Source organism: Pristiophorus japonicus, chromosome 16 (genome assembly GCF_044704955.1).
Source record: "Pristiophorus japonicus isolate sPriJap1 chromosome 16, sPriJap1.hap1, whole genome shotgun sequence".
Taxonomy (NCBI): domain Eukaryota; kingdom Metazoa; phylum Chordata; class Chondrichthyes; family Pristiophoridae; genus Pristiophorus; species Pristiophorus japonicus.
In genome coordinates this window covers 126,576,279-126,602,289 of record NC_091992.1, presented here as the reverse complement: position 1 = coordinate 126,602,289, position 26,011 = coordinate 126,576,279, and the positions used below count along the sequence as shown (strand labels likewise).

Genomic DNA, 26,011 nt, shown 5'->3' with positions numbered 1-26,011 from the left:
TAAAGAAGTTTCTCCTGAATTCCCTATTGGATTTATTCATGACTATCTTCCATTGGGTCACCCTTCAGTCTTTTCTTTTCTAGACAGAAGAGCCCCAGTTTGTTCACTCTTTCCTGATAGGTAAAACCTCTCATTTCTGGTATCATCATTGTAAATCTTCTTTTGCACCTTCTCCAGTGTCTCTATATCCTTTTTAATAGTATGTAGACCAGAACTGTTCGCAGTGCTCCAAGTGTGGTCGAACCAAGGTTCTATACAAATTTAACATAATTTCCCTATTTTTCAATTGTATCACTCTAGGATTGAACCCCAGTGTTTTTTTTTAAAATGGCCTTATTAACGTGCATCACTACTTAGTGATTTGTATATCTGTACCCCTAGATCCCTCTGCCTCATTTAGACACATTTTCCAAGGTGTATGTGGCCTCTTTATTCTTCCTACCAAATTTAACACCTCACATATTGAAGTTCATTTGTCAATTACACACCCATTCTGAAACTTTATTAATGTCTTCCTGTATTTTGCCACATTCCTCTAACTACAATTTGGTGTTGTCCGCAAATTTTCAAATTTCCATTTTCCAAGTGCAAATCATCTATGTAAATGGTGAAACGCTGTGGTCCCGACTCCCGGCACTGATCCTTGTGGAACACCACCTCTCAACTTTTGCCAGTCTGAGTAAATACCTTTAACCGCTACTCTGTTTTCTGTTTTGCAGTCAGCTTGCTATCCATTCTGTTACTTGTCCCCTGACTCCACATGTTCTGAGCGTAGTTGAGAGTCTGCTATGCAGTATCTTAGCAAAGCGCCTTGGGATGTCCCAAGGTTGTGAAAAGTGCGAAATAAATTCAAGCCTCTTCTTTTAAGGGACGTAACAATACAATTACTGCTACTTACTATTAGTTTTTAAAACATTACAAAACTGCTGTTCAAAAATATTCATGACTTCTGCACAGTTCTCTGTTGGTATTGTATGCTTTACAGATATCAGCACTAAATAAAAATGAGCCTATTACATAAAAGTACAATAGACCCCGCTGTGAACCTTACGAGTGAAAGGAGGCAAGCTATCTGAAACTCTACCCACATTAAAAAGTATGTCTGACATCACAATTCTATTGATGTGGGCAGCCTCAAACAGTAAACGGGTGGAGGCAAAAATGTGAAATTCTAATACATGACAGATGATATAGGGTGGATCTAAAAGTCCATGGTAATTAATACACACCTTTGGATTATGAAGAACCTACACTTTGTTGTAAACACTACTCCATTATTATCTGGCCCATCTGTAGAAAATCTTGCAAAATAAATTCCCATACTGCTTTTATGGAATGGTGTAGCCATTCTTTAAAGTTCCAACCTACTCAAAATTGTAACCCTTGAATGATGCACATCTTTTACCTCACTTTTGCTTTTAACATCAATGGATAATTAAACCTTCCTGCAAAGTAAAAAGGATTACTCTCAATAAAAAGCTGCATTTTTTTGTGGGTTGATGATTTCTAACTGACCCAGGAGATGTAGCTGTTGAAAATGAGGAATTCCATTGCTTTTTCACTGTGCCCATATAACAACATGCATTTATATAGAGCCTTTAATGTAGTAAAACATCCCAAGGCACTTCAGAGAAGCGTTATAAAACCAAATTTGACACAGCCACATAAGGAGAAATTAGGGCAGATGACCAAAGCTTGGTCTAAGAGGTAGGTTTTAAGGAATGTCTTAAAGGAGGAAAGAGAAGTAGAGAGGCGGAGAGGTGTAGACAGGGAATTCCAGAGCCAAGGACCGAAGCAGCTGAAGGCATGGCCACCAATGATTGAGCAATTAAAATCAGGAATGCTCAAGAGGCTAGAATTAGAGACACGCAGATATCTTGGAGAGGGGGGAGGTGGAGGAGATTACAGAGATAGGGAGGAGCGAGGCCATGGAGGGATTTGAAAACAAGGAAGAGAATGTTAAAATCGAAGTGTTGCTTAACCGGGAGCCAATGTAAGTCAGCGAGCACAGGGGTGATGGGCGAACGGGACTTGGTGCGAGTTAGGACACGGGCCGCCGTGCTTTGGATGACCTCAAGTTTATGTAGAGTAGAAAGTGGGAGGCCAGCCAGGAGTGCGTTGGAATTGTCAAGTCTAGGAGGTAACAAAGTATTTTATAAGCCAAAGTTCTTAACATATTTAGAGTGTGTGAAGTAATGCATTGACATGGCAGTTTTGAAAAAGAAAATTAAATAGGTCCCCTTACAAAACTCAAATAAACTGATTAAGAAAACCTTCAGAGTGGTAGGAAGGTTTTGTGTTCAGTCAAAAACTCCCTCCTAAATATTTTAGAGCAGCATCAATACTTCTGTCGCTATTAGGAGTTATCTCCAGTGATTAGCCTTCCTTATTAGTTTATTATAATAAAGCTTACAAAGTGGAACATTGCGGTGTTGGTTTCTTAGCAACACACACACACACACACACATATATATATATATAAAAAAAGAAAAATGTCAGGACATAGCCAATATGGTAAATCTACCCAACCCAATTTGGATGTTTAACATGAAGGCTAAAATGACACCACCTTTCGCCACCACATGTGGTTCAGACATCTTAAGACATGATAGGAAGTGTATAAATAGTTTATATGTACAGTCAGTCGATACTTTGACACTTCACAGTTGTAACTAAAAACAACGAATATCATGAGTTATGTTCCGAAATACTTGTGTTTTACTCTGAAGTTGCTGGAAACTTTAGCTACACGATGGTTTTATTAAAAGGGATTAATTTTGTTGACAAGTGTGGCCCGCCTGATGCTTCAAAGGCACTCAAGTATCCTTCCGATAGTGCTAGCGCATGAAAGATTACATATAATTATAGAAATCCGTAATTATACATCATTGCAAAAGCTAGTTAGTCCTGAAATACTTCTTAAAATGTCTTAGTTTGGTCCTCCAATTGGCTGCTAGAAATTAAAGTGATTTTATGCCAGCTCTTACTTATCCAATTTTGCCATACTTGGTCCACATAGCTACAAATGAATTTCAAAATATAGAATCCTATATTTACTGACGTCAGAGTGAGAGAGACTTATTTGGTCGTCAAAGACATACCAATTATTCTCAAAAATGATTTAGACAGTAGTCCAAGTCTTCAAGCACTTTCCTGGATGTAAAAGATTCCGATTGATGGAAGCCTTCAAGCATTGGACAATGCTCCTGGAATAAGTACACCGTCGCATCCATATGGTCAGAGTTAGATGAGTTTTGACAGTGCTGACAAGAAACTTTCTGCTAACACTGCACAATTAGCCAAGGCTGCTGTATCAGGACACGTAACAACATTTCTAACACTAGCTAATTTCCACAAAAGCTCAACCAAAATGATTTCCCCCAAAAGTAAATGTTCCATTTTTGTACGCGCTCTTGCCCAAATGATTAAGTGTGATGGCATCATCTATTTTTAAGTTTTCCCAATTAAATCCCATTCTTCCAGTGCTGCCACCTACCGGGGCTGTGGAATATTCTCCCTCCAGGAGTACGAGGACGCAGTGCACACCATGGGAATTAACTGAGAAAAATAATACACAAGTACGGATTCACTATTATCCCACCCATTCCATTCTGGCTCCTCGTAAGTTGTCATTATTAGGAAGGAGGGCATGAAAGCATTTTGTTGGCGAAGGATGCACAGGTAAAGGATAGGCAGTCTCCAAGTTGACCGAGTACCAGTTTGTTAGACCGAAGTGCACGCAACCTCCCCTCTGAATTAAAAACATTATGGCCGATTTTTGGCTGCATAATGACAACTCAAATTAATCTGACCAAAGCAAGATAATTAACAACTTGTATTTATATAGCACCATAGTGAAACGTCCCAAGGCGCTTCACAGGAGTATTATGAGACAAAATATTTGACGATGAACCACACAAGGAGAAATTACGGCAGGTGCCCCAAAGCTTGTATCAAAGAGGTAGGTTTTTAAGGAGCGTCTTGAAGGAGGAAAGAGAGATAGAGAGGCGGAGAGGTTTAGGCAGGGAGTTCCAGAGCTTGGGGCGTAGGCAACAGAAGGCACGGCCACCAATGGTTGAGCGATTACAATCAGAGATGCTCAAGAGGGCAGAAATAGAGGAACGCAGACATCTCGGGGGGGGGGGGGGGGGGGGGGGGGGGGGGTTGTCGGGCTGGAGGAGATTACAGAGATAGGGAGGGGCAAGGCCATGGAGGAATTTGAGAACATTTGAAAACTGTTAATATCTGCAATTTTTGCCATTCTCTTCTAAAGGTAGTGACAGTCACAGCAAATCAATTTCATGGATCTCAGTGCCTTGTTCAAGTGCCCGTTGTGCATGTGCAGACCTATAATGTTAGCACTATTTAACCATGGGGGGTGCAATCCTACCCTCGAAGACACAGATAACAAACAGAGGTACAATTCCCAACTGATTTGGCCCCTTCCAGACCTAGAATACTGTGATTAATTGTAACCACCTCAAATTGGGAACAGTTAACTCAGCCCAGACTGGGAATCAAATCTGGGACCAGTGTGGTGTGCAGGTTCAGTACCACACTGTGTAGAGCAATTACATATCAAGATATTGGGAGAGTCATTGAAGAACATGATTAGTAATACTTTACCAGCGCAAGCAAATATATTTCAGTGGTATGGCATCATAATTGGGAACTGTTATTACAAACTCATTTAAACTGAGCTATTTGTAGAGGAACAAATATGTTCATTAAAATTAAATTTTTTGGTTGTACAAGTGTTATAAAGAGAAGGCATCAAAGCCAACAAAGTAATAAATATATCAATGCATGAGCCAGATAACTCATCAATAACGATCAATCACAGGCCATCCTTTGACTTGTCACTTATAGCGATACTTGCATCACACTGCTGCCTAGCTGCTGGTAATCCAGGAATACTTCTATACTCATCGCAACTACATGCTGATAATTACCAAAGCAAGTATGTTTGTAACCTTATTAATCAAACTGTTCTGAGTTAGACACTTCAAAGCCACTGTGGAGCAATGTCCAAACAAAAGATCAGATGTGCACGGAGTATGAAAAACATTACCGCCCGAGATCTGATTGAAAAATGGTGCAAACCTGGAACACAGTAACCTATCAGACATTTAGTCTGAGGGTTGAAGTAGAGAACAGTTATATTAAAAAACAAGTTGGCATCCACAAACATCATACCCACCCTTATATATCTTGAGCTAATTAAGACATTCTGAATCATCTTTCAAATTGAAAACACAAGTATTTAAGAACTAACCACTTTCATTACAAATCTATAATTAGATTTCTGTTATTAATTATGCATAATCTTTTATACAATACAACCATTAAGAGAACTTAAGTTTCTTTGAAGCAAAGTCAACAATAAGATTGCTCATCATTAGTAAGTACTCCAGCTGGTTTCCAGAAAATTAATAAAAATAGTTTCCAAACACATCATTCATGAAGTTTAGTATTTAGCTAGAATAAAAGTATTGCATGTCAACACACGTGTTTTTTTTTGTAACAGCACGAAAAATTAAGAAAATGTTTTGTACAGTCTTGAATATCTAAAATGCAGTGAAATCATTCCACTCAAACTAGCTCCATCAAAACAAGTCTAATACACAGCTCATCTAAGCAGTTAAGTTTTTGGCTACTTTCTCCTCCCTCCACCAACCCCCACCCAAATATAAAAAGCTGGGCTTCCACTGCTAATCAGACTCAACAGGCATCAAGCACTTGATTTTTCCAAAGTATTAAGAGTTCAAAATTGTTTTTGGATGATGTTCAATAGGATAAAACCAAGTGAAAAAAATGTGAAACATATTTTAAATATATATCGATTAAAATATTAAGATTTCCTTAAATAATCTTTTAAGTTGTCTTTCAATCAATTGCACGTTAAATGTTACAAGTAATGAACATGGGTTGGATTCTGAGGAGTAACTGAAAGCAAGTGTCTGCAGTCTTACCTGGTACAGTGTTGTTGTTGGGTCACTGAGAAGTACTTTAGGTGGTGTTTTAACTACAAAAATAGAAACCTTTATGAGTATAAAGCAAATCTCAATAGATTAATTGGCTTGACCTGCGAAAAGGACCATAGGTACATTATTGAAACAAAAGGAGAATCACAGTACTGAATGGATCTTAATCTCAACACATTCAATAACCTTTTACTAATACCTGTACTGCTTTCAATTTTAAACCTATTCTAGAACTGACTTGTAACCATTCTAAAATTGTTGACAAATTAAAGAGGAGCTATTTACTTCCACATCCTTCAGACCAACAGAAAAAGCGAGTTGTGAACTCCTGCACTATTCTCTAAAGCCTTGGTAGTAATATTCCATGCAATTATGTGCTTGTTCCAACCAAGGATTCTCGTCATGTAGCTTTCAAGCACAATATCGTGCTTAGTTAATAATATGCTTTGGGAAGGGATTTCAGAATATGACAAAATGGCACAATGCCCCTGAACTTTGGGAAGGATTCTTTGCAATGAAGAAAATAATCCTTTGCAATAAACTTCCTCTATGAAGAAGGCGCTTTAATCTGAATATTCAGCATTTTTGAATGTTTAAATGGATCCCTGCTTTGTGGTACAAGACCTGAAAAAAGCTTTATAGTTGTTATATCCTCTCAAACTAACCACCACCAACTTACAATTATATAGCGCCTTTAACACAGAAGATCAAAGGCGCTTCAGAGGCATAAGGGAAAAAAATAGATGCCAAGCCATTGGAGGAGATGTTAGTTTGCCCAAAAAGTTGGATTTAAAGTGTCTTAAAGGAGGGGGGGGTTTGTGGAGGAAATCAAGGTGACTGCATGCATGGCTGCTAATGGTGGGGCATAAGGAGAGGGGGGATACATACGAGGTGGTCAAGAGGAATGAGGAGCCGGGTGAGGGGAGGGTGGCTATCGGCCCACAGGAAGTTGGAGAATGGAAGGCGCCAGGCCATGAAGGGATTTAAACATGACAAATAATTGTTTTCTTTTGAGGTGTTGGGTACCGGGTGCTAATGTAGGTAAGAAGCGATGGGGTGATGAATTTATAGGACTTGGTGTGCGATAAGATATGGGCAGCAGAGTTTTCAGAGAGCAGATGTTAAAGCAGGGTCGAGGATGGGAGTCCGGCCAGGAGCTTAGAAATAGTCACGGTGTTCAAAAAGCTTGGATGAGGATTTCGGTGACAGATAGGAGATGTTACGGAGGTCGAAGTAAGTGGTCTTTGTGATGGAGAGGAAATGGGCTTGGAAGCTCAGCTCAAGGTTGAATAACCTGAGACAGTGATAGAAGGGGATGAAATAAGTGCCACGGATATGGAGTGTGTGACGGGGACCAACGGCGAATGTCAGACAAGCAGTACGACAGCAGAGAAGCAGTGGAGGGATTCAGAAAGCTGGTGGAGAGATATGCTGATGACATGCAGCTCTACATGTGTAAGCTGAATCCATGTCTCCATTTGATGTCATCAAGGGGCAGCATGTAGAGGAGGGGGCCAAGAATGGATTCTCAGGAGACTCTCACAGTACAGTGTAGAGGTACTGAATCCATAAGAAAGAAAGACTTGGATTTATGCAGCGTCCCAAATCCGGAACCCTTGGAACCGAGGCTGTTCCGGATTTTGCATTTTTCCGGACTTTGGAACGTCTTTCTGACGTCACGAATCCGGAAACACCCGAGAGCCCAGGCTCGGGTATTTCCGGATTTCAGAACGTCAGAAAGGGGGAGGGGGGTTGCTCTCCAAAGAGCTGTTTGGGTCGCTGGCCCGGTCCAGGAGGTCATCTGGCGGGGCCCAGCCGCCGAGGAGTTGTTTGGGCGTGACCCGCCTCCATGCTGATGTTCGGGTGGGGCCCGCTGCCAAGGACGTGTTCGGGCTGGCGGGCCCTGTCGCAGATGTGGTGTTCGGGCGGGCTGGTGAGGGGACCCCGAGGTAAGGGCAGCGGCAGCGGGATAAAAGTGGGCGGCGGCAAGGTGAGGCCCGAGGTCGGGCAGCGGCGGGGCCCCAACGTAAGGGCAGCGGTGGCGAGCGGGGCGAGGCAAGTGGAGGCGAGGCCCAAGGTTGGGCAGCAGTGGGGCCCCGAGGTAGACAGGGTCGGTGGGTCCGGATTCCGGAAAATTTTACGGATTCCGGACGACCCTGCCACCAATCGGTCCAGAGTCCGGAACTCCGGATTTTGGACGCTGCACCTGTATAGTGTTTTTCACGACCACCGAACGTCTCAAAGCGCTTCACAGCCAATGGGGTACTTTTGGAGTGTAGTCACAGTTGTAGGAAAACGCAGCAGCCAATTTGGTAGAGATGCTCTAGCTACGATTGGATAGGTTAAGAATGGAACAAAGCGAGGGCAAATAGAAGCTTCTTGCCTTCAGAGGCCCGTGTAGCACAATGTTTCTCTCATGTCTACTTCTCCAGTTCCAAAAGCCACCTTGCAGCTACAGCCTGCATTTTTGTAGTGTCCTCATTTAGGAGTACAACTACAGTTGAAGATGGCGATGCGAGGTCCATTTTATATTTGAGGAAACTTTGTATCATGTGCCAAGTCGGGCGTCAGACTTGAAGGAAATTCCAAGGTAGTGTCAACATTTTGCGGCATCTGGACTTGGATTCTCTATCGTGGTAATCAGATTTGGACCCCTTTATTTGGGAGGTGTACCAATCTTTATTTTTAAGTTACAATGAGGTTACCCTAGAGGTTAATAAAAGAGGATGAAACATTGAGAATCTAACTTTAAGGATCTTTATCGGCAGTTTTTCCACAGCATCTTATCCTTGTGAAAGGCACTCTACACTCTGATCTTCTCCTACCAAATCTACTACATTGGCATTACTTCAATAATTTCTAGAGTTTAATTCAGCCCCATGGCAGAATCCATGACTCAAATCTAATATTTAGTAGTTATTTATTTTGCATTGCAAATACCCATGGCCATCTCATTTCAAAATAGTCAATGATAAACTAAATATTTTTTACCAAACAGAGCACCTCAACTTTTCACATGTGTTGCACAAATGTACTTTTTTTTCAAATGAAAGATCCACATGGTCTTTTTGGTTTCTGTGGTGCATACATGATTTTTATTGAGGCTAGATGCACCACATGTAATATTCTTCAGCTTTAGATTATGGCTGGTGGGGAAAAGGCATAGATTTTTAAATGCAATTCGCTGCAGAAAAGAATGACAAAAATTGCTAAACATTTTAGGATCCCCTTGAAGTTCTTCCCATGACCTATTTTCAAACCACTTTAACAGGGCGAGTAGCTAAAAGGTGGTTAGACTTAAAACCCACGCAATTCTCACTGGTGAACCATTCTGACCAATCAAATGGGAACGATAATAAAGGTCAACTTCGGTACAAGGTATCTAGCCAAGACAGAGGAACATGCAAGGAATTTAATGACTGTTTTAAAATGAAAGATAGCACAGGTAGAACGTCCAAAATCTGGAAACCGCAGAACCTTGACCATTCCAGATTTCAGATATTTCGGAATGTCTTTCCGATGTCCCGAATCAGGAAACACCTGGGCCAAGGTAAGGGTGCTGCGGTGGCGGATGGTCGGGTGGTGGGGGGGGTGGAGTGTCCTGTGCGGTGGAGATGGGGGGGTGTGGCGGAGGGTCGGGCGTTGGGGGGGTGGAGTGTCCTGTGCGGCGGAGATGGGGGGGGGGGTGTGTGGCGGAGGGTCGGGCGTTGGGGGGGGGGGGGGGTGGTGGAGGGTCGGGCGTTGGGGGGGGTGGAGTGTCCTGTGCGGCGGAGATGGGGGGGTGGCGGAGGGTCGGGCGGTGGGGGGGGGGTGTGGCGGAGGGTCGGGCGGTGGGGGGGGGGGGGTGGCGGAGGGTCGGGCGGTGGGGGGGGGGGGGTGGCGGAGGGGGGTGTGGCGGAGGGTCGGGCGGTGGGGGGGGTGTGGCGGAGGGTCGGGCGGTGGGGGGTGGGTGTGGCGGAGGGTCGGGCGGTGGGGGGGGGGGTGTGGCGGAGGGTCGGGCGGTGGGGGGGGGGGGGTGTGGCGGAGGGTCGGGCGGTGGGGGGGTGGCGGAGGGTCGGGCGGTGGGGGGGGGGGGGGTGGCGGAGGGTCGGGCGGTGGAGTGTGGCAGAGGGTCGGGGGGTGTGGCGGAGGGTCGGGCGGTGGGGGGGGGGGGTGGGTGTGGCGGAGGGTCGGGCGGTGGGGGGGGGTGTGGCGGAGGGTCGGGTGGTGGGGGGGGGGGGGGGGTGTGGCGGAGGGTCGGGCGGTGGGGGGGGGGGGGGGTGTGGCGGAGGGTCGGGCGGTGGGGGGGGGGGGGTGTGGCGGAGGGTCGGGCGGGGGGGGGGGGGGGGTGTGGCGGAGGGTCGGGCGGTGGGGGGGGGGGGGGGGGGGGGGGGGGGGGGGGGGTGTGGCGGAGGGTCGGGCGGTGGTGCTGCGGGTCCAGGGGCAGCAGTCGGGAAAAAACCTGCGTTGAAAACCTGCAAAAAAGTTACGTTAAAGTTTTTATTTTTTAATTCTTCTTCAGCAATTCGGTAGCTAAGGGTTTTGTGAATATTATTTTTTTGTTTTTTGTAAAAATGTTTTGTTGGTGTTTTCCCCTCTCCCTCGCAGCGGTAATCATTTAAAAAAAATGTCCGGATTTCAGAACATGTTCCGGATTCCGGACGACCTCTCCACGGATCAGCGCGATGTCCGGATTTCGGAACATTCTGAATTTTGGAACTCCGGATTTCGGACGCTCAATCTGTATAACTGTTTGAAATAAACTTTATGTCAATTAGCCTAAAGATACAAGGCAACAAACAGGAGAGCAAATTAGGATAAAAAGGTTTCATCAGTAAATACATTACTAAATATGCTTCAATGTCTGATGTTTGATAAGTGTTCTCAATGATTAATAACACCAGATTAGTTAGATAAGACATTATTAAATGGTGGACTTTAAGTACATATTAATGGTGATTGTGTCCAGCTTATTATATTACTGCAAAATATTTTTAAGAATAAGACTCACTGTTTTATTCTACAAACTAACATTTCAGAATTGGCCTCAACTACAATGAGTAATTAAGAGTTCAAACAAACAATTTATTCACGTCATCCTTAGAGATCCACCAACAATCAGAAAAAATACTTAGAATGTTTGCAACTTTCAGAAATGTGATGCAACTAATATTCATGCCACAGCTTGTTCAAAAACAAGTAACGAGTGACAAATCAGACTTAAAAAAAACCAAAATGTACAAAAGTCCAGATTTGGATTTAAAATGGAAGGGTGTCCTCTGGAGGGTGGGCTAACCAGTCTTGGTTGCATCATCTGGGAGTTGTCATTTCCTACACTCCATCATGGCTCAATCAAGAAACATAAAAGAAATCCATGAAGATTGTCCATCCTCCCAAACAAAACAGTGACATGGCCCAAGTTTTATTTTGTGCAAAGACTGCGTCTATTCAGCTGTTGTGATCATTTTACTTACATAAATAAAATGAGCATTCCGGGTCTATCAGATGCATCTTCACAAATTCCATCAGTGCCCCAACTGTTGGGAAAAAAATACATATATTTACACAAAACCTGGTCTCACCAAGAGCTTTATTTTATAGTTAACAGTAGCGCAAATTCTAATGAATCCCTGAAAACTACTTTCAGAGAATCCTCGAAGCTTACAGCACAGGAGGCGGCCATTCGGCCCATCGTGCCAGTGCTGGATCTTTGAAAGAGCAGTGGTGCTCAGTCCCACACCTCGTTTTGTGTCCGTAACCCTGTCAGTTCCTCATCCTCGGGCATCTGTCCAACTCACGTAAAATTATTCATAGAATCAGCTTCCACCACTTTTTCCAGGGAGAGCATTACAGATCCCGACAACTCAGTGAAAAACACTTTCTTCATCTCCCCTCCAGATCTTTTGCCAATGATTTTAAATCTGTGACCTCTGGTTATTGCTCCATTCACCAGAGGTAATAGTTTTTCTCTAAATTCTCTATCAAAATCTCTTATCATATTGAAAACCTCTATTAGGGCAGCTCTTAATCTTCTCTGTTCCAAGGGGAACAGCCCTAACTTTTTCAACCTCTCCTCATAACTAAAGTCCCTCATAACATCGCGTTAAACCTCCTCTGTACCCTTTGTAAGGAATTTACATCTTTCCTGAAGTTTGGCGTCCAGAATTGCCCACAATTCTCCAGCTGAGGTCTAACCAGTGATTTATAAAGTTCCAGCACGATCTCTTTGCTTTCATATTTTATTCCTCTATTTACACTCTGGTGGTCTTAAGGACTACATAATAACAAGGTTTTACTATAATAAACATTGCACTTGACGTTAAAGTGTATTGCTCCACATGTAAATCAACACACGCAACGTTTTAAGTTTTTAAAAAAAGGACCAAGTCACGAATATTTTTTTAATACCCAGGAATAGTCTCAACCATGATAGGTAATGTGATCTGGTTTTTATGAGAAAGAAGTGAATAGGTTTATTCGCTCTAGGTCTTTCTCCCACATGGTTCAGAACATAGATTGTAGCAAGTGTGCTGTATGTAGAGGCAGATATTGAAATAATTTTTATCTAACAACTTGAAACATTCAACCGAAAAGCTGAGAATTTTATATTAATAAGCTAGTGTTCAATTAGAAGCACTAAATTCCCACTCTGCTACATCATTTATTTTGCTTCATTCAAAATGATTGGATAATTCAATTGTTTTCCAGTGGCAAAGTGACTTATCATGAGTAGACTGTATAGCAGAGCAAATTCTGTCAAATTTCACTTGTGAATTCAAGTCAAATTTATAAGAACAAAGAAATAGGATCAGGAGTAGGCCATTTGGCCCCTCGAGCCTGCTTCGCCATTCAATAAGATCATGGCTGATCTGATCATGGACTCAGCTCCACTTCCCTCCCTGCTCCCCATAACCTTTTACTCCCTTATCGCTCAAAAATCTGTCTATCTCCGCCTTAAATATATTCAATGACCCAGCCTCTACAGCTCTCTGGGGCAGAGAATTTCATAGATTTGCACCCTCTAAGAAATTCCTCCTGGTCTCAGTTTTAAATGGGCGGCCCCTTATTCTGAGACTATGTCCCCTAGTTTTAGTTTCCCCTATGAGAGGAAATATCCTCTCTGCATCCACCTTGTCAAGCCCCCTCATTATCTTACATGTTTCGATACGATCACCTCTCATTCTTCTGAACTCCAATGTGTATAGGCCCAACCTACTCAACTTTTCCTCATAAGTCAACCCCCTCATCTTCGGAATCAACCTGGTGAACCTTCTCTGAACAGCCTCCAATGCAAGTATATCCTTCCTTAAATACGGAGACCAGAACGGTATGCAGTACTCTAGGTGTGTCCTTACCAATACCCTTATTCCTAACTCACTTTCGGCCTGGACATTAAAATCTATTTTATAATTTCAACCTTTAAATAATCCAAACTGAAAACGTGACACAATTAAAAACCGAGCTTGCGCAATCAGAGGCTGGATTAAAGCGTCAAGCGAGACGAGAGATGAGGATATTTTGTTCTCTCTCGGAATAACAGCTGTGTGGAATAAATTACTTTGAGCTTCTAAAACAGTACCTCAACACTTTCTATTTATCTGCAGAAAAGCTTCACTTCTTGTGCCTGTGAATCACATGGAACATCAGCTCGTGTGTAAAAGTTTAAATGCAAGTTAACCGCAAGACTGGCTGGCGTACTGAAGTTAGTTCATCAACCTTTCACTTTTGATACTCATGCAGCCCAGTCTGCTCCCTTTATTGGGTGCAAACGTTCAACACGAAATGAGGTGAAATAGTCTCAACTCCTGGTGGGCCCACAATACAAAAACTAATGTGAAATTTTCACTTCACTGGCAATCTCACACTCAGAGGACGTAGGAATAACTGACAAGGGAAATTGCTGACTTTACTTTGGTGCAATAGGAGATTTGTTTTGTAAGTTTAGGTTTAGGAAAGTTGTTGCAGCAGAGTAAAGGGAACTTCGTACCAGACCATTCTTTCCTGGGAATGCTAAAAATGGGAAAAATGTTCCATTCTCAGCACTCACCTTGGCATACAAAATTCACAGGAAAGCTTTGAATTTCTCTATCAATACCGAAGCACATCAAACTTTGTGGGAGGTTGGGATCAGTCATCATGAAAACCTTCTTCTCCAAATGAAGCATTAAACTACTACAAAATGTTCTATCAGCTAATGGCAAAATTCACTCAAAGTGTAGCCTAATTTAAACATATGAGATCTGAATGCATCATCGTGGCTCAGAGGCAGCATGCTAATCTCGGAGTCAGTAGATTGTGGGTTCAAGCCCCACTCCAGACCATAAGCATATAATTTAGGCTGATATTCTGGGTAGCACTAAAAACATGTCCCCTCTTGAATGAAGTATACAATTAAAAGACATAATCTGCCTGTTCGGGTGGACATCTGTTCAAAGAGTTATTCCAAGAGCAGGGAAGTTCTCCTGCTGTCCTTGCCAATATTTAACACTCAACCATCACCGCCAAAGAACAGACCAACTGGCTATCTCTGCTGTTTCCAGAGACTTGAGCACATATTCCAGGCTGACACATTACGTGCAGGACTTAGGAAGTGCTGCAATGTCAGAGGTGTTGTCGTTGGCTGAGACATTCAATTGAGAACCCATCAGCCCTCTGAGGTGGATGTAGCTCTATTCGAAAAGCAGGTGTTCTACCAGTATCCTAGCTAAGCTATCCCTCAACCAACTCCACCAAAAACAGATTATCTGGTTATTTATCTCACTACTGATTGTGTGCAAATTGGTTATCACATTCCCCTACATTACAAGTGGCTACACTTCAGAAACACTTCACTGGGGGCATCTTGAGGTGTGTCAGACGCTTTATACATGCACGTCTTTTAAAAAAAAAAGATACCTTCTGTTCAGAATGCAACTTCAATACTTGTTAACATCAATGACTCCCATTTTATAATAATTTCGGAAAAATGAATTTAACACACCTGCTCCTAGTAATTTGTATTTCAACAATCAATATATAACCTATTATTTGTCCAGAAGTGCTGTATCTCAATATGGCTCCAGCAAACTGGTACTACTTGATGATTTGTGCAGGAGAGGAATTTTTAACAACCGTTACTGGAAGTCTCTAATAAAATCCAACTAATACAACACGAGAGGGTTAGACTTCAAAGGCACGTGGAAGTTCACCAAATGACTGACCTTCCATTTAACCCTTTAAAAGGCTTTACAACTTTCATATTGTACACAATTTCTTTCACATTACATAAAGGTTTGATATTGTGCTGCATAAAAGTTTTAATTCATAATATATTCTTGGAATAACATTCAAAATTAAATCGAGATATATCCTATGTGTTGCTACTGCAGTATCCAAAAGGGTTAAGAATACCAACAGTTACTTGCCATCACTGGTACACTGCTTGGCTTTTCATTGACAAAAACACTGTTTGCTATAGTATTTACCGCATTTTAAAATGAGAAATTCTCCACAACTGAAGGCATCTGGTCATAGAAAAGCTGCTCTGGTCACAACTTCAGAGCTCAAATAAGTACATACAAGATGTATACATGAAATATTTGATTCACATTTCTGTATCAGAACAAAATCGAATTAGACATTGTTAACAAAAAAAAAAATCCTACCCAACATGAAAAAAGATGCTGATGGTGTTCAGCTCATTTCATGGCAGGCAGGGATTAAAACTGGATTAAAGCCCCTTAGGTACATGCAGAATTATCCAGGTGAAAAGGAAGATTTGATTTAAACTGCACTTTGCAATTAATACAAGTCTCAGTTAAAAACACACACAATGCATAGTGAAGTCTGTTTGTTATACATGGTCCATATAAACAGCTCTGATCTGAAATCAATTTCTCTAACTCCGAGCCACTCATTCCTTCATTATTTAATAAAAATTACATTTCCTTAAACATTCAGCTATCTGTATACTGGCAAAAAAAAAATGCAAGTATAACCTAGTATTCACAGCACAGAAACAGACTATTGGGTCCAACTGGTACCATGCCGGGGTTTATGCTCTACACGAGCTTCCTCCCACCCTTCTTCATCTAACCCCATCAACATATCCATCTTCTATCCCTTTCTCTCTCATTTGTTTATCTAGCTTCCCCTTAAATGTATCTATGCTATTCGCCTCAACTACTCCATGTGGTAGTGAGTTCCACATTCTCACCACTCTCTGGATAAAGAAGTTTCTTCTGAATTCCCTATTGGATTTATTAGTGACGATCTTATATTTATAGCCCTAGTTCTGGTTTCCCCCTCCGTGGAAATTTCTTCTGCCCCGCAAGTGGAAACATCTCCTCTCTAACAATGGGCCTAAAGTAAAACGAGACACCCCCAAGCACTGAAGAATTGCAGAGAAGGGCCACAAGGTTGATTCTTAGTGACAAGAGTTCGGAAAAGTCTAAAAAAGTGTGATCTTAGAGGAATACAAGTAGGAATAGAATGGAAAAGGTAAACCCAGAATATCACGTTACAATAAATTGCAGGAGTAGGGGAACGGGACACAATTCAAACTAATAAAAGATACATTTAAGAGTGAGATTATGAAGTACTTCTTCAACCAGCGTGATCAACACATGGAATAGATTTCCAGAGCAATGGAAGAAAAAACTCTGGAATCATTTAGATGCTGAAATGGGGGGAGCTAGCATTTTTCTGTACAGATTAATTAAGCTGAGTTGTAATTATCTTGTGATTTTCTTCTTATGATTACATTATAAAGACCAAGTGAATGCTCCCCCCCACCCCCAAACTGCATAAACAGATCCTTATTCTAAGGCTGGGGATGGTGAAGGAAGGACGGAAATTGAAAAGGAGCAGGACACAAAAAGCTCATTACAAAGAATTCCCATTTGTCTCCTGTTTATGTGTGATTTAAATATTTAGATTTTAAATATGTGCTGTGTATATGAAAAACTAATGCATGTCAAATCTAGTACACAAGTCTCAACCGATATGTTGCACATGTTATTATGAGCCTGAAGGAGAAGTGTTACATAATGCAAGACTCGTGGATGTGCACTTTAAAAAAATATTCCAGAACACAGACACAAGTTATCAATGTTCTCCAGATCAACACCCAACACCCCTTCAAACACAAGTTTGTTCCCTCCCTATTTGGGCATCATCGACACCAACTTCCTGATTTAGGAATCTACCAATGCCACGTTGTAATGTTGTGCTGGAAGATGCAGTGCAGTGTCCCAGGATGTCTTACCCTCCAAACAGTAGTAGTGATGTTGGGGAGGGCATCAAACATGAAATTAGGGGTGCGTGCAATAAAGGTGCAACAGTTATAATGGGTGACTTTAATATGCACATAGATTGGGCTAACCAAACTGGAAGCAATACGGTGGAGGAGGATTTTCTGGAGTGCATAAGGGATGGTTTTTTAGACCAATATGTCGAGGAACCAACTAGGGGGGAGGCCATCTTAGACTGGGTGTTATGTAATGAGAGAGGATTAATTAGCAATCTCGTTGTTCGAGGCCCCTTGGGGAAGAGTGACCATAATATGGTGGAATTCTGCATTGGGATGGAAAATGAAACAGTTAATTCAGAGACCATGGTTCAGAACTTAAAGAAGGCTAACTTTGAAGGTATGAGGCGTGAATTGGCTGGGATGGATTGGCGAATGATACTTAAGGGGTTGACTGTGGATGGGCAATGGCAGACATTTAGAGACCGCATGGATGAACTACAACAATTGTACATTCCTGTCTGGCATAAAAATAAAAAAGGGAAGGTGGCTCAACCGTGGCTATCAAGGGAAATCAGGGATAGTATTAAAACCAAGGAAGTGGCATACAAATTGGCCAGAAATAGCAGCGAACCTGGGGACTGGGAGAAATTTAGAACTCAGCAGAGGAGGACAAAGGGTTTGATTAGGGCAGGGAAAATGGAGTATGAGAAGAAGCTTGCAGGGAACATTAAGACGGATTGCAAAAGTTTCTATAGATATGTAAAGAGAAAAAGGTTAGTAAAGACAAACGTAGGTCCCCTGCAGTCAGAATCAGGGGAAGTCATAACGGGGAACAAAGAAATGGCGGACCAATTGAACAAGTACTTTGGTTCGGTATTCACGAAGGAGGACACGAACAACCTTCCGGTTATAAAAGGGGTCGGGGGGTCTAGTAAGGAGGAGGAACTGAGGGAAATCCTTATTAGCCGGGAAATTGTGTTGGGGAAATTGATGGGATTGAAGGCCGATAAATCCCCAGGGCCTGATGGACTGCATCCCAGAGTACTTAAGGAGGTGGCCTTGGAAATAGTGGATGCATTGACAGTCATTTTCCAACATTCCATTGACTCTGGCTCAGTTCCTATGGAGTGGAGGGTAGCTAATGTAACCCCACTTTTTAAAAAAGGAGGGAGAGAAAACAGGGAATTATAGACCGGTCAGCCTGACATCGGTAGTGGGTAAAATGATGGAATCAATTATTAAGGATGTCATAGCAGTGCATTTGGAAAGAGGTGACATGATAGGTCCAAGTCAGCATGGATTTGTGAAAGGGAAATCATGCTTGACAAATCTTCTGGAATTTTTTGAGGATGTTTCCAGTAGAGTGGACAAGGGAGAACCAGTTGATGTGGTATATTTGGACTTTCAGAAGGCGTTCGACAAGGTCCCACACAAGAGATTGATGTGCAAAGTTAGAACACATGGGATTGGGGGTAGTGTGCTGACATGGATTGAGAACTGGTTGTCAGACAGGAAGCAAAGAGTAGGAGTAAATGGGTACTTTTCAGAATGGCAGGCAGTGACTAGTGGGGTACCGCAAGGTTCTGTGCTGGGGCCCCAGCTGTTTACACTGTACATTAATGATTCAGATGAGGGGATTAAATGTAGTATCTCCAAATTTGCGGATGACACTAAGTTGGGTGGCAGTGTGAGCTGCGAGGAGGATGCTGTGAGGCTGCAGAGCGACTTGGATAGGTTAGGTGAGTGGGCAAATGCATGGCAGATGAAGTATAATGTGGATAAATGTGAGGTTATCCACTTTGGTGGTAAAAACAGAGAGACAGACTATTATCTGAATGGTGACAGATTAGGAAAAGGGGAGGTGCAAAGAGACCTGGGTGTCATGGTACATCAGTCATTGAAGGTTGGCATGCAGGTGCAGCAGGCGGTTAAGAAAGCAAATGGCATGTTGGCCTTCATAGCGAGGGGATTTGAGTACAGGGGCAGGGAGGTGTTGCTACAGTTGTACAGGGCATTGGTGAGGCCACACCTGGAGTATTGTGTACAGTTTTGATCTCCTAACCTGAGGAAGGACATTCTTGCTATTGAGGGAGTGCAGCGAAGGTTCACCAGACTGATTCCCGGGATGGCGGGACTGACCTATCAAGAAAGACTGGATCAACTGGGCTTGTATTCACTGGAGTTCAGAAGAATGAGAGGGGACCTCAAAGAAACATTTAAAATTCTGACGGGGTTAGACAGGTTAGATGCAGGAAGAATGTTCCCAATGTTGGGGAAGTCCAGAACCAGAGGTCACAGTCTAAGGATAAGGGGGAAGCCATTTAGGACCGAGATGCGGAGGAACTTCTTCACCCAGAGAGTGGTGAACCTGTGGAATTCTCTACCACAGAAAGTTGTTGAGGCCAATTCACTAAATATATTCAAAAAGGAGTTAGATGAGGTCCTTATTACTAGGGGGATCAAGGGGTATGGCGAGAAAGCAGGAATGGGGTACTGAAGTTGAATGTTCAGCCATGAACTCATTGAATGGCGGTGCAGGCTAGAAGGGCCGAATGGTCTACTCCTGCACCTATTTTTCTATGTTTCTATGTTTCTACCCTCTGATTTGCCTTCCTCTCTGAAAGGAAACACTTCACCTTTGACACATTTTCCCAAAAGGAAGGCTGAGGACAGCAGTTTATTTTGTAGGTGATAGGCTAATTTTCTACACAAAAATAAGATCACCTAATTTTATACATTAACTTGTTCACTGGTAACCTCAATGTGCAGGATTAATTAGATATGGCTGACTATCTATCACTCCTACTACTACATCAACACCTGCGTACAATGAAGACTAGTGTAAAATGATCAAGCTGGTGAACGAGCAGGATGATGAAAATTATACAACTCTATGCCCATCTCAGGGTGACATTCACATGATGAAAGCAGAAGCTGGTTAACCAGCATTTTGCTCAACATCTCCACAAGGTTTTCCCGAGTTTGGTTTCCGTACTCAAAGAGCTCCGAGATTCAGGTGTGACCCACAAAGGAAACTATAAATTCAGCATATTTCTCATCAGACATGCAATGCCGCAAAACAACCAAGTTCTGAAAAATAATCTGACTTCATTTATTATACTGATATTATTCATGTATTACAGATTTAACACAGAGTGCTGTGGGCAAGCCTGCTTGTAACAAGTGCTGCCGTCTCCTTGTGTCTGTGATATGACCACATGAATAATCCAAATCACAGATTTTAACTGGTTGGCGTTACTTTTAAAGCTGTTTTTTTAAGCCAGTGATAGCCAGGTTTTTAAAGTTGGTCCACTGCCAAAATGGAGTAATTTTAGAAAAACTGGCCTTTCACTGGCTCCAAGTGGAAAAGTAGCAAGAGAGAGCACAGGTGAACTGTACTTTCAGCATTTATACTAGGAGTTTAAAAAGAAAATAAACTTGCATTTATATAGCACCTTTCACGACCACCGGACATCTCAAAATGCTTTACAGCCAATGGAATGTACAATGTAGTCACTGTTGTAATGTGGGAAACACGACAGCCAATTTGCACACAAGCAACTCCCACAAACAGCAATGTGATAATGACCAGATAATCTATTTTTGTTATGTTGGTTGAGGGATAAATATTGGCCACAGGCCATCAGGGGTAACTCCCCTGCTCTTCTTCGAAATAGTGCCATGGGATCTTTTACGTCCACTTGCGAGAGCAGATGGGGCCGCGGTTCAACGTCTCATCTGAAAGACGGCACCTCTGACAGTGCAGCACTCCCTCAGCATTGCACTGGAGTGTCAGCCTAGATTTTGTGCTCAAGTCTCTGGAGTGAGATTTGAACTCTCAACCTTCTGCCTCAGAGGCGAGTGTGCTACCCACTGACATGGCTGATACTTTAGGATTAATATTGTAGCAATGAGGTTACTCCTGATGTTTGAGTGGCTTTATATTTGTAGCAGATATATTCGTATTATTTTCAGTGTCAGTGAAAGCTTCAGCTCTGGTTGGCATAGGGAAAACAGAAGTTTTCCCAGACTGGCTAGCAGACGAAAACATAGGTAACCTGGTTTACATTATATCATTTGTTTATAAAGGTGTACTAAGGATTTTAGATATCTCTCCATTTCCCACCTCACAATGTTTTCATATTGTTCATTATCTTACCTGTGTTTGAGGTGGGACAGACAGTTTATCTTGCCTCAATTTGGACAAAGCTTTGATTCAAGATTCTCCCAAGCTGGCACGTGGCTGAAGTGGCAGTGCCGAGGAGTGGGACAGAGTCTGACTCGAGCTCGAACTCCAGAAGAGCCTAGCCCAAGACATTAGTGCAGGTAGTGAGGGTCTTGAGCTATTAAAGTGCAGAGTCAGGTCTCGTGGAGTGAAGAGCTGTACCCAGGTTTGAGGGCGATCGGAAGCTGCAAGCACCAGGAATGAGGTGTCTTGAGCATGGCACCAGTTCTTTCCAAACATGGCGCTGGCCCAGGTCGGAGTCTTGGGATGGGAAATGAAAGATACCAGGTAAAACTCCCCTTCCCATGTACAGGGGTCAGCCAGAGTCTAGGTAAAATAGCAAACACACAGTAAATACTTTACCTGTTTCGAGGGGTCTGAAGAAACCTTGTAAAACATGTCTGTCAGGAAACTGCACTCTTAGAACAACCTATTTAGTCAAAAAAAAGTGAAATCAAAGTCAAAATTGTTTATTAATAAGTTACATGAACAGAATTAATACATAGTATGCAGCAAAACATCACTTAATTTAGGTACCCTATTGCCACCCTTGAAACATAAAAAATACTAATTCAGTTCAGTTGTGTCATTCTATTCAAAGCAACCAATCAAGGTGTGCTCCTGTAACTTTCAAGCAGGGAGAACCCCATCCATACCTCTGGCCAGACAGAGTGTTGTTCTGAACCAGGCTGGCAAAAGAAATGCTTTAAAGCTGCACAACACTTCATCTCAAACAGGAGATGAGGCAAGGCCAATGCAATCCTTGAGCACTTTACTGACCCCAAATACTCCTGCCCAACTTGTGCCTTCCAAGTTGGCGAAGACAATGTGGCTATAGAACAATGTAGTGAGAGAACGAGGAAGGCAAGGAAATATTCTTCGTAAGAATGCTCCTTGGTAGATGAGAATAAAGAAACTCGCAAACAGGATCACAAGTATGTGCACGTGAGTTATTTTTTTTCTTGCCTTTGTTGCTGGAAAAACATTTGAGGAGCGTCAGAAAATACCGCGAAAGTTAAACTAATACTGTAGCTATGAGTTTGTTTAAACGTGTACTTGGGATAAACCAGAACTTTCTCCTGTTCCTTCATACACTGACTGAAATGATTTAATTAATTTTTATATATTCACAACCATATACATATACATGAGTGATTCCTGGTGCAATTTCTATTTTAAAACTTTGCTAATGTTTCAACTTTTTTTTTAAACCAAAATTCAATTTTATCTTTGGATTTTTTTAAATGGCATCATCATTCATGTCCCTTTGCAACTCCACATTAAATTATTTCCCTGAAATGAATAAATTTTGCCAAATTATTTCATCACTCTGTGGCGGAAAATTAGTTTTATTTTAAGGATCAAACATGTTTTATAAACAGGATTAGTCGCTATGGCTTGTACACTACATTCAATAGAAAACGCCGCGGTAATTTAGCAAAGAATATCAATGGAACATTACAACCAATACCATTTCACTCTGGCCAAAAGCATTCCATGGCAAACAGTCCCTATAATATCAAATGGACTGGATCATCTATGTCTATACTTATCCTTATAATCTACAATTCTATTTCAACCGGATGTTTGGTTTAGTGCTGCCTTAATTATATTAAATAATCACTTTTGACAGAGTAAAATCCATTCATCTATTTGGGGATGGGAAAAAAAATATTTTAATCACCAATATCAATCGAAGATTTTGTACTGAAATAACTTGGCTATGTCCATATTATCCATGCTTTCCAACATTTTAAATACTGGATTGTGTCACCTTTCAATTTTCTTTTCTACAAGAAATTTCAGAGACAGGTGGTCAACATAAATAAAAACAACAAAAGTTTTTGCAAGTGCAATAGTAGTGGGATAGTCAAAGAAGGGTGGGACTACTTAAGAGTTGAAGGGGGTCACATTCTACTTGAAAGTGAAGAAATGGCAGCGATGTTTAATAAGTACTTTGCTTCCGTTCTTACAGAGGAAGAGAGAAGATAATGCGACTGTAAGACGACCCAACGAGAGGTGACATAGCCACTGCTGGAAATAAATATTCAAATGCAAACTGTATCAGGAAAGTTAGTCGGACTGAAAGTTGAAAAGTCAACAGGCCTAGAAGGTAGGCGTCCCAGAATACTCAGGAAGGCTCATTACTGGAATGAGATGAGACAAGGAAAGGATAGTGAAGATTCACAAGAATGTCTGTCGGTTGTGAAGCTCTTGGTGATGTCATCATGCATATTTAAATGTAAGTTATTTTCTTTCTAGAACAACAGGAATTTTGAAGAAAGGCTTGAATAAAATTAGCATTTTTTCCATTGGAACAGAGAACGTGGTGACACTGTTTCCACTGGTTGATGAGCTATTTGGGTGTATACTCAACATCACTGGAAGAATGAAGGGGAGGTTAGAAGTAATGTTTTCACACAGGAAGTTTATTAGAATATGGAATATTTTACTACAAATTATATTCTATCAAACATCTTAATTTTAAAAATTAACTCTCAATTTACGATAGTTACTGATGTGAGATTTTACTGTGCTTCAGGAAACATGAGTCACTAACCTTGGGGTAGCGCTCTGTCTTTTCTTCCATTTGAGATTCTCGCATAGATTTTGTCATCAATGGAGCCTCTTCAAGACGTCGCCTGAACGAACAGAAACAATGAAATACTTATGAAAAATTTATGAGTGTTCTCACTTCCCATCGTAATGATGCTGACCCCTTGCTTGGGCAGGATTCCATAGCAAGGTAATTTAACCACGGAGTGTCATAGCCAAGTCTGATCCTATCGTCATCCCATATCCATTATTGAGCAGTTCCAACAGAAACAGAAATTCCTATTTTTTTTTTTTTAAATCAAATTGACACCCATGTTTGAATCTATTTCATTAAAAAACTCTTCTTTGGAATAATGCCATGGGATCTTTTATGTCTACTTGAGGGGGCAGACTAGGCCTTGGTTTGACGTCTCATCCGAAAGACAGCACCTCCGACAGTGCAGTGCTCCCTCAGTACTCCACTGGAGTGTCAGCCTAGATTATGTGTTTCAAGTCTCTGGAGTGGGTCTTGAACCCACAACCTTCTGACTCAGAGGCAAGATTAGCACCCTACCACTCAGCCAAGGCTGACATCTGAGGAATTCAGATTAGAGAGCTGCACTGTGATACTCTGCAATTACATATGGAGGAGTTGGTTATGCCTAAAATGGTTAGTCAGCATTGTATGAAAGACTGATGAGCTATTTGCTCCTTCTGTATTTTGTGCGTGTGTGGGGGTTCATGTTATTTGCTGCCCTGCTTTTTCTATTCTACTCTAGTCGCACACCAGTTATTGTTGGGGGTAGGAGTAATTTGCCCTTGCCTCTTCATTGCACTGCTTTGAGCCAGCTGTATGGGAGGGCAGGGATTGCTCACCCTACCTCCTAGAATTGCTATCCCCTCCATTTATTCTGCTTGGGAATCCCTAATCCCGCTACTTCCCAATATGTTATGATGGAGCTGTCCTATAAAATCAGTTCAAAACTTTTGTTAGTCAATTGTTTTGACTCTTACTGTACTAAATTTATCATGCAAACCCAATAAGTATGCTTAAAAAGGATTACCCTGTACTACACACTATTCCCTAACTTTCTGTTTATCCCTGATACAAGTTAACTGTTCATTAATCCCAATGGTGTTTGTGGGAGTTTGCTGTGCGCCAACTGGCCGCCACTGTTCTCTACATGACAATAGTGACCACACTTCAAAAGTACTTTATTGACTGTGAAGCACTTTGGGACATTGTGGTTGTGAAAGGTGCTATATAAATGCAAGTTTATCCAGTATTTCACAGTCCCAGAATAGAAGGACAAGGTGGAAAAATACATCGGCGATTCATGGGGATTAAATAAAATTGCAATCTCTGAAATTAAGGCAAGGAAGCAGTGCGAAACACAACATAGCAATAAAAAAATAGCCCCTGGAGTAAGAATTTTGCAATCCTGATAACAGACCTATTGCAGCAGTTAGGATACAAAACACATTTTTACATGCCGTTCCCGAGAACATTCCTTCAAGATGAACTTTTTGAAGGGGCCTATAAAGCAACACCTCAGTAATGCAGAGGATAGAATAATCTTCAGCTTCACTCAACTCTCGTATCTTTTTATTCTGAATGTTCTGCATGGTTACGTGAGCTTGATCTAAAATCAGGTAGTAAAGGGACCTGAATGAAGGAGGGAGCTGTTCGGACTAAGACAGCTTCCTTTGCATTTCTAGAGGTTACGGTCTTCTTGCTGTCAAAGTAAAGAAACCCTATTACGAGACTTTAAGATATCATAACCAAAATTTGGAGCTTTTTCAATGTCGTCTACATGTCAGAGCAGGTCGCTGAAAAAGGTTAAACAAGTATCATAACCAGTTTAGGAATTGATGTTGAAAATTTTCTTATCCCTTTCCCATCAGAATATTTCACAGTTTCCCAAATCCTTTTTATACCTGTATTAGAAATCTCAATAGCAAGAAAAAGTAGAATCAGTTAAAACTTTTATTAGTCAATTGTTTCGATTCTTCCTATACTGAATTTATCGTACAAACCCAATAAGCATGCTTAAAAAA

The 26,011-nt window shown here is 41.8% G+C and overlaps 1 protein-coding gene across 1 annotated transcript in view; it reads right to left on the bottom strand.

Moving 5' to 3' along the window:
- Positions 1 to 26,011, bottom strand: part of aspscr1 (ASPSCR1 tether for SLC2A4, UBX domain containing) — a 250,293-nt gene that overhangs the window by 79,177 nt on the left and 145,105 nt on the right. The window contains exons 10-13 of the mRNA XM_070857832.1: positions 23,979 to 24,060; positions 21,782 to 21,848; positions 11,438 to 11,500; positions 5,973 to 6,025 (exon numbers count right to left, since the gene is read on the bottom strand). Coding sequence (XP_070713933.1) covers positions 5,973 to 6,025; positions 11,438 to 11,500; positions 21,782 to 21,848; positions 23,979 to 24,060 — 265 coding nt within the window. The remainder of the gene's footprint in view (positions 1 to 5,972; positions 6,026 to 11,437; positions 11,501 to 21,781; positions 21,849 to 23,978; positions 24,061 to 26,011) is intronic.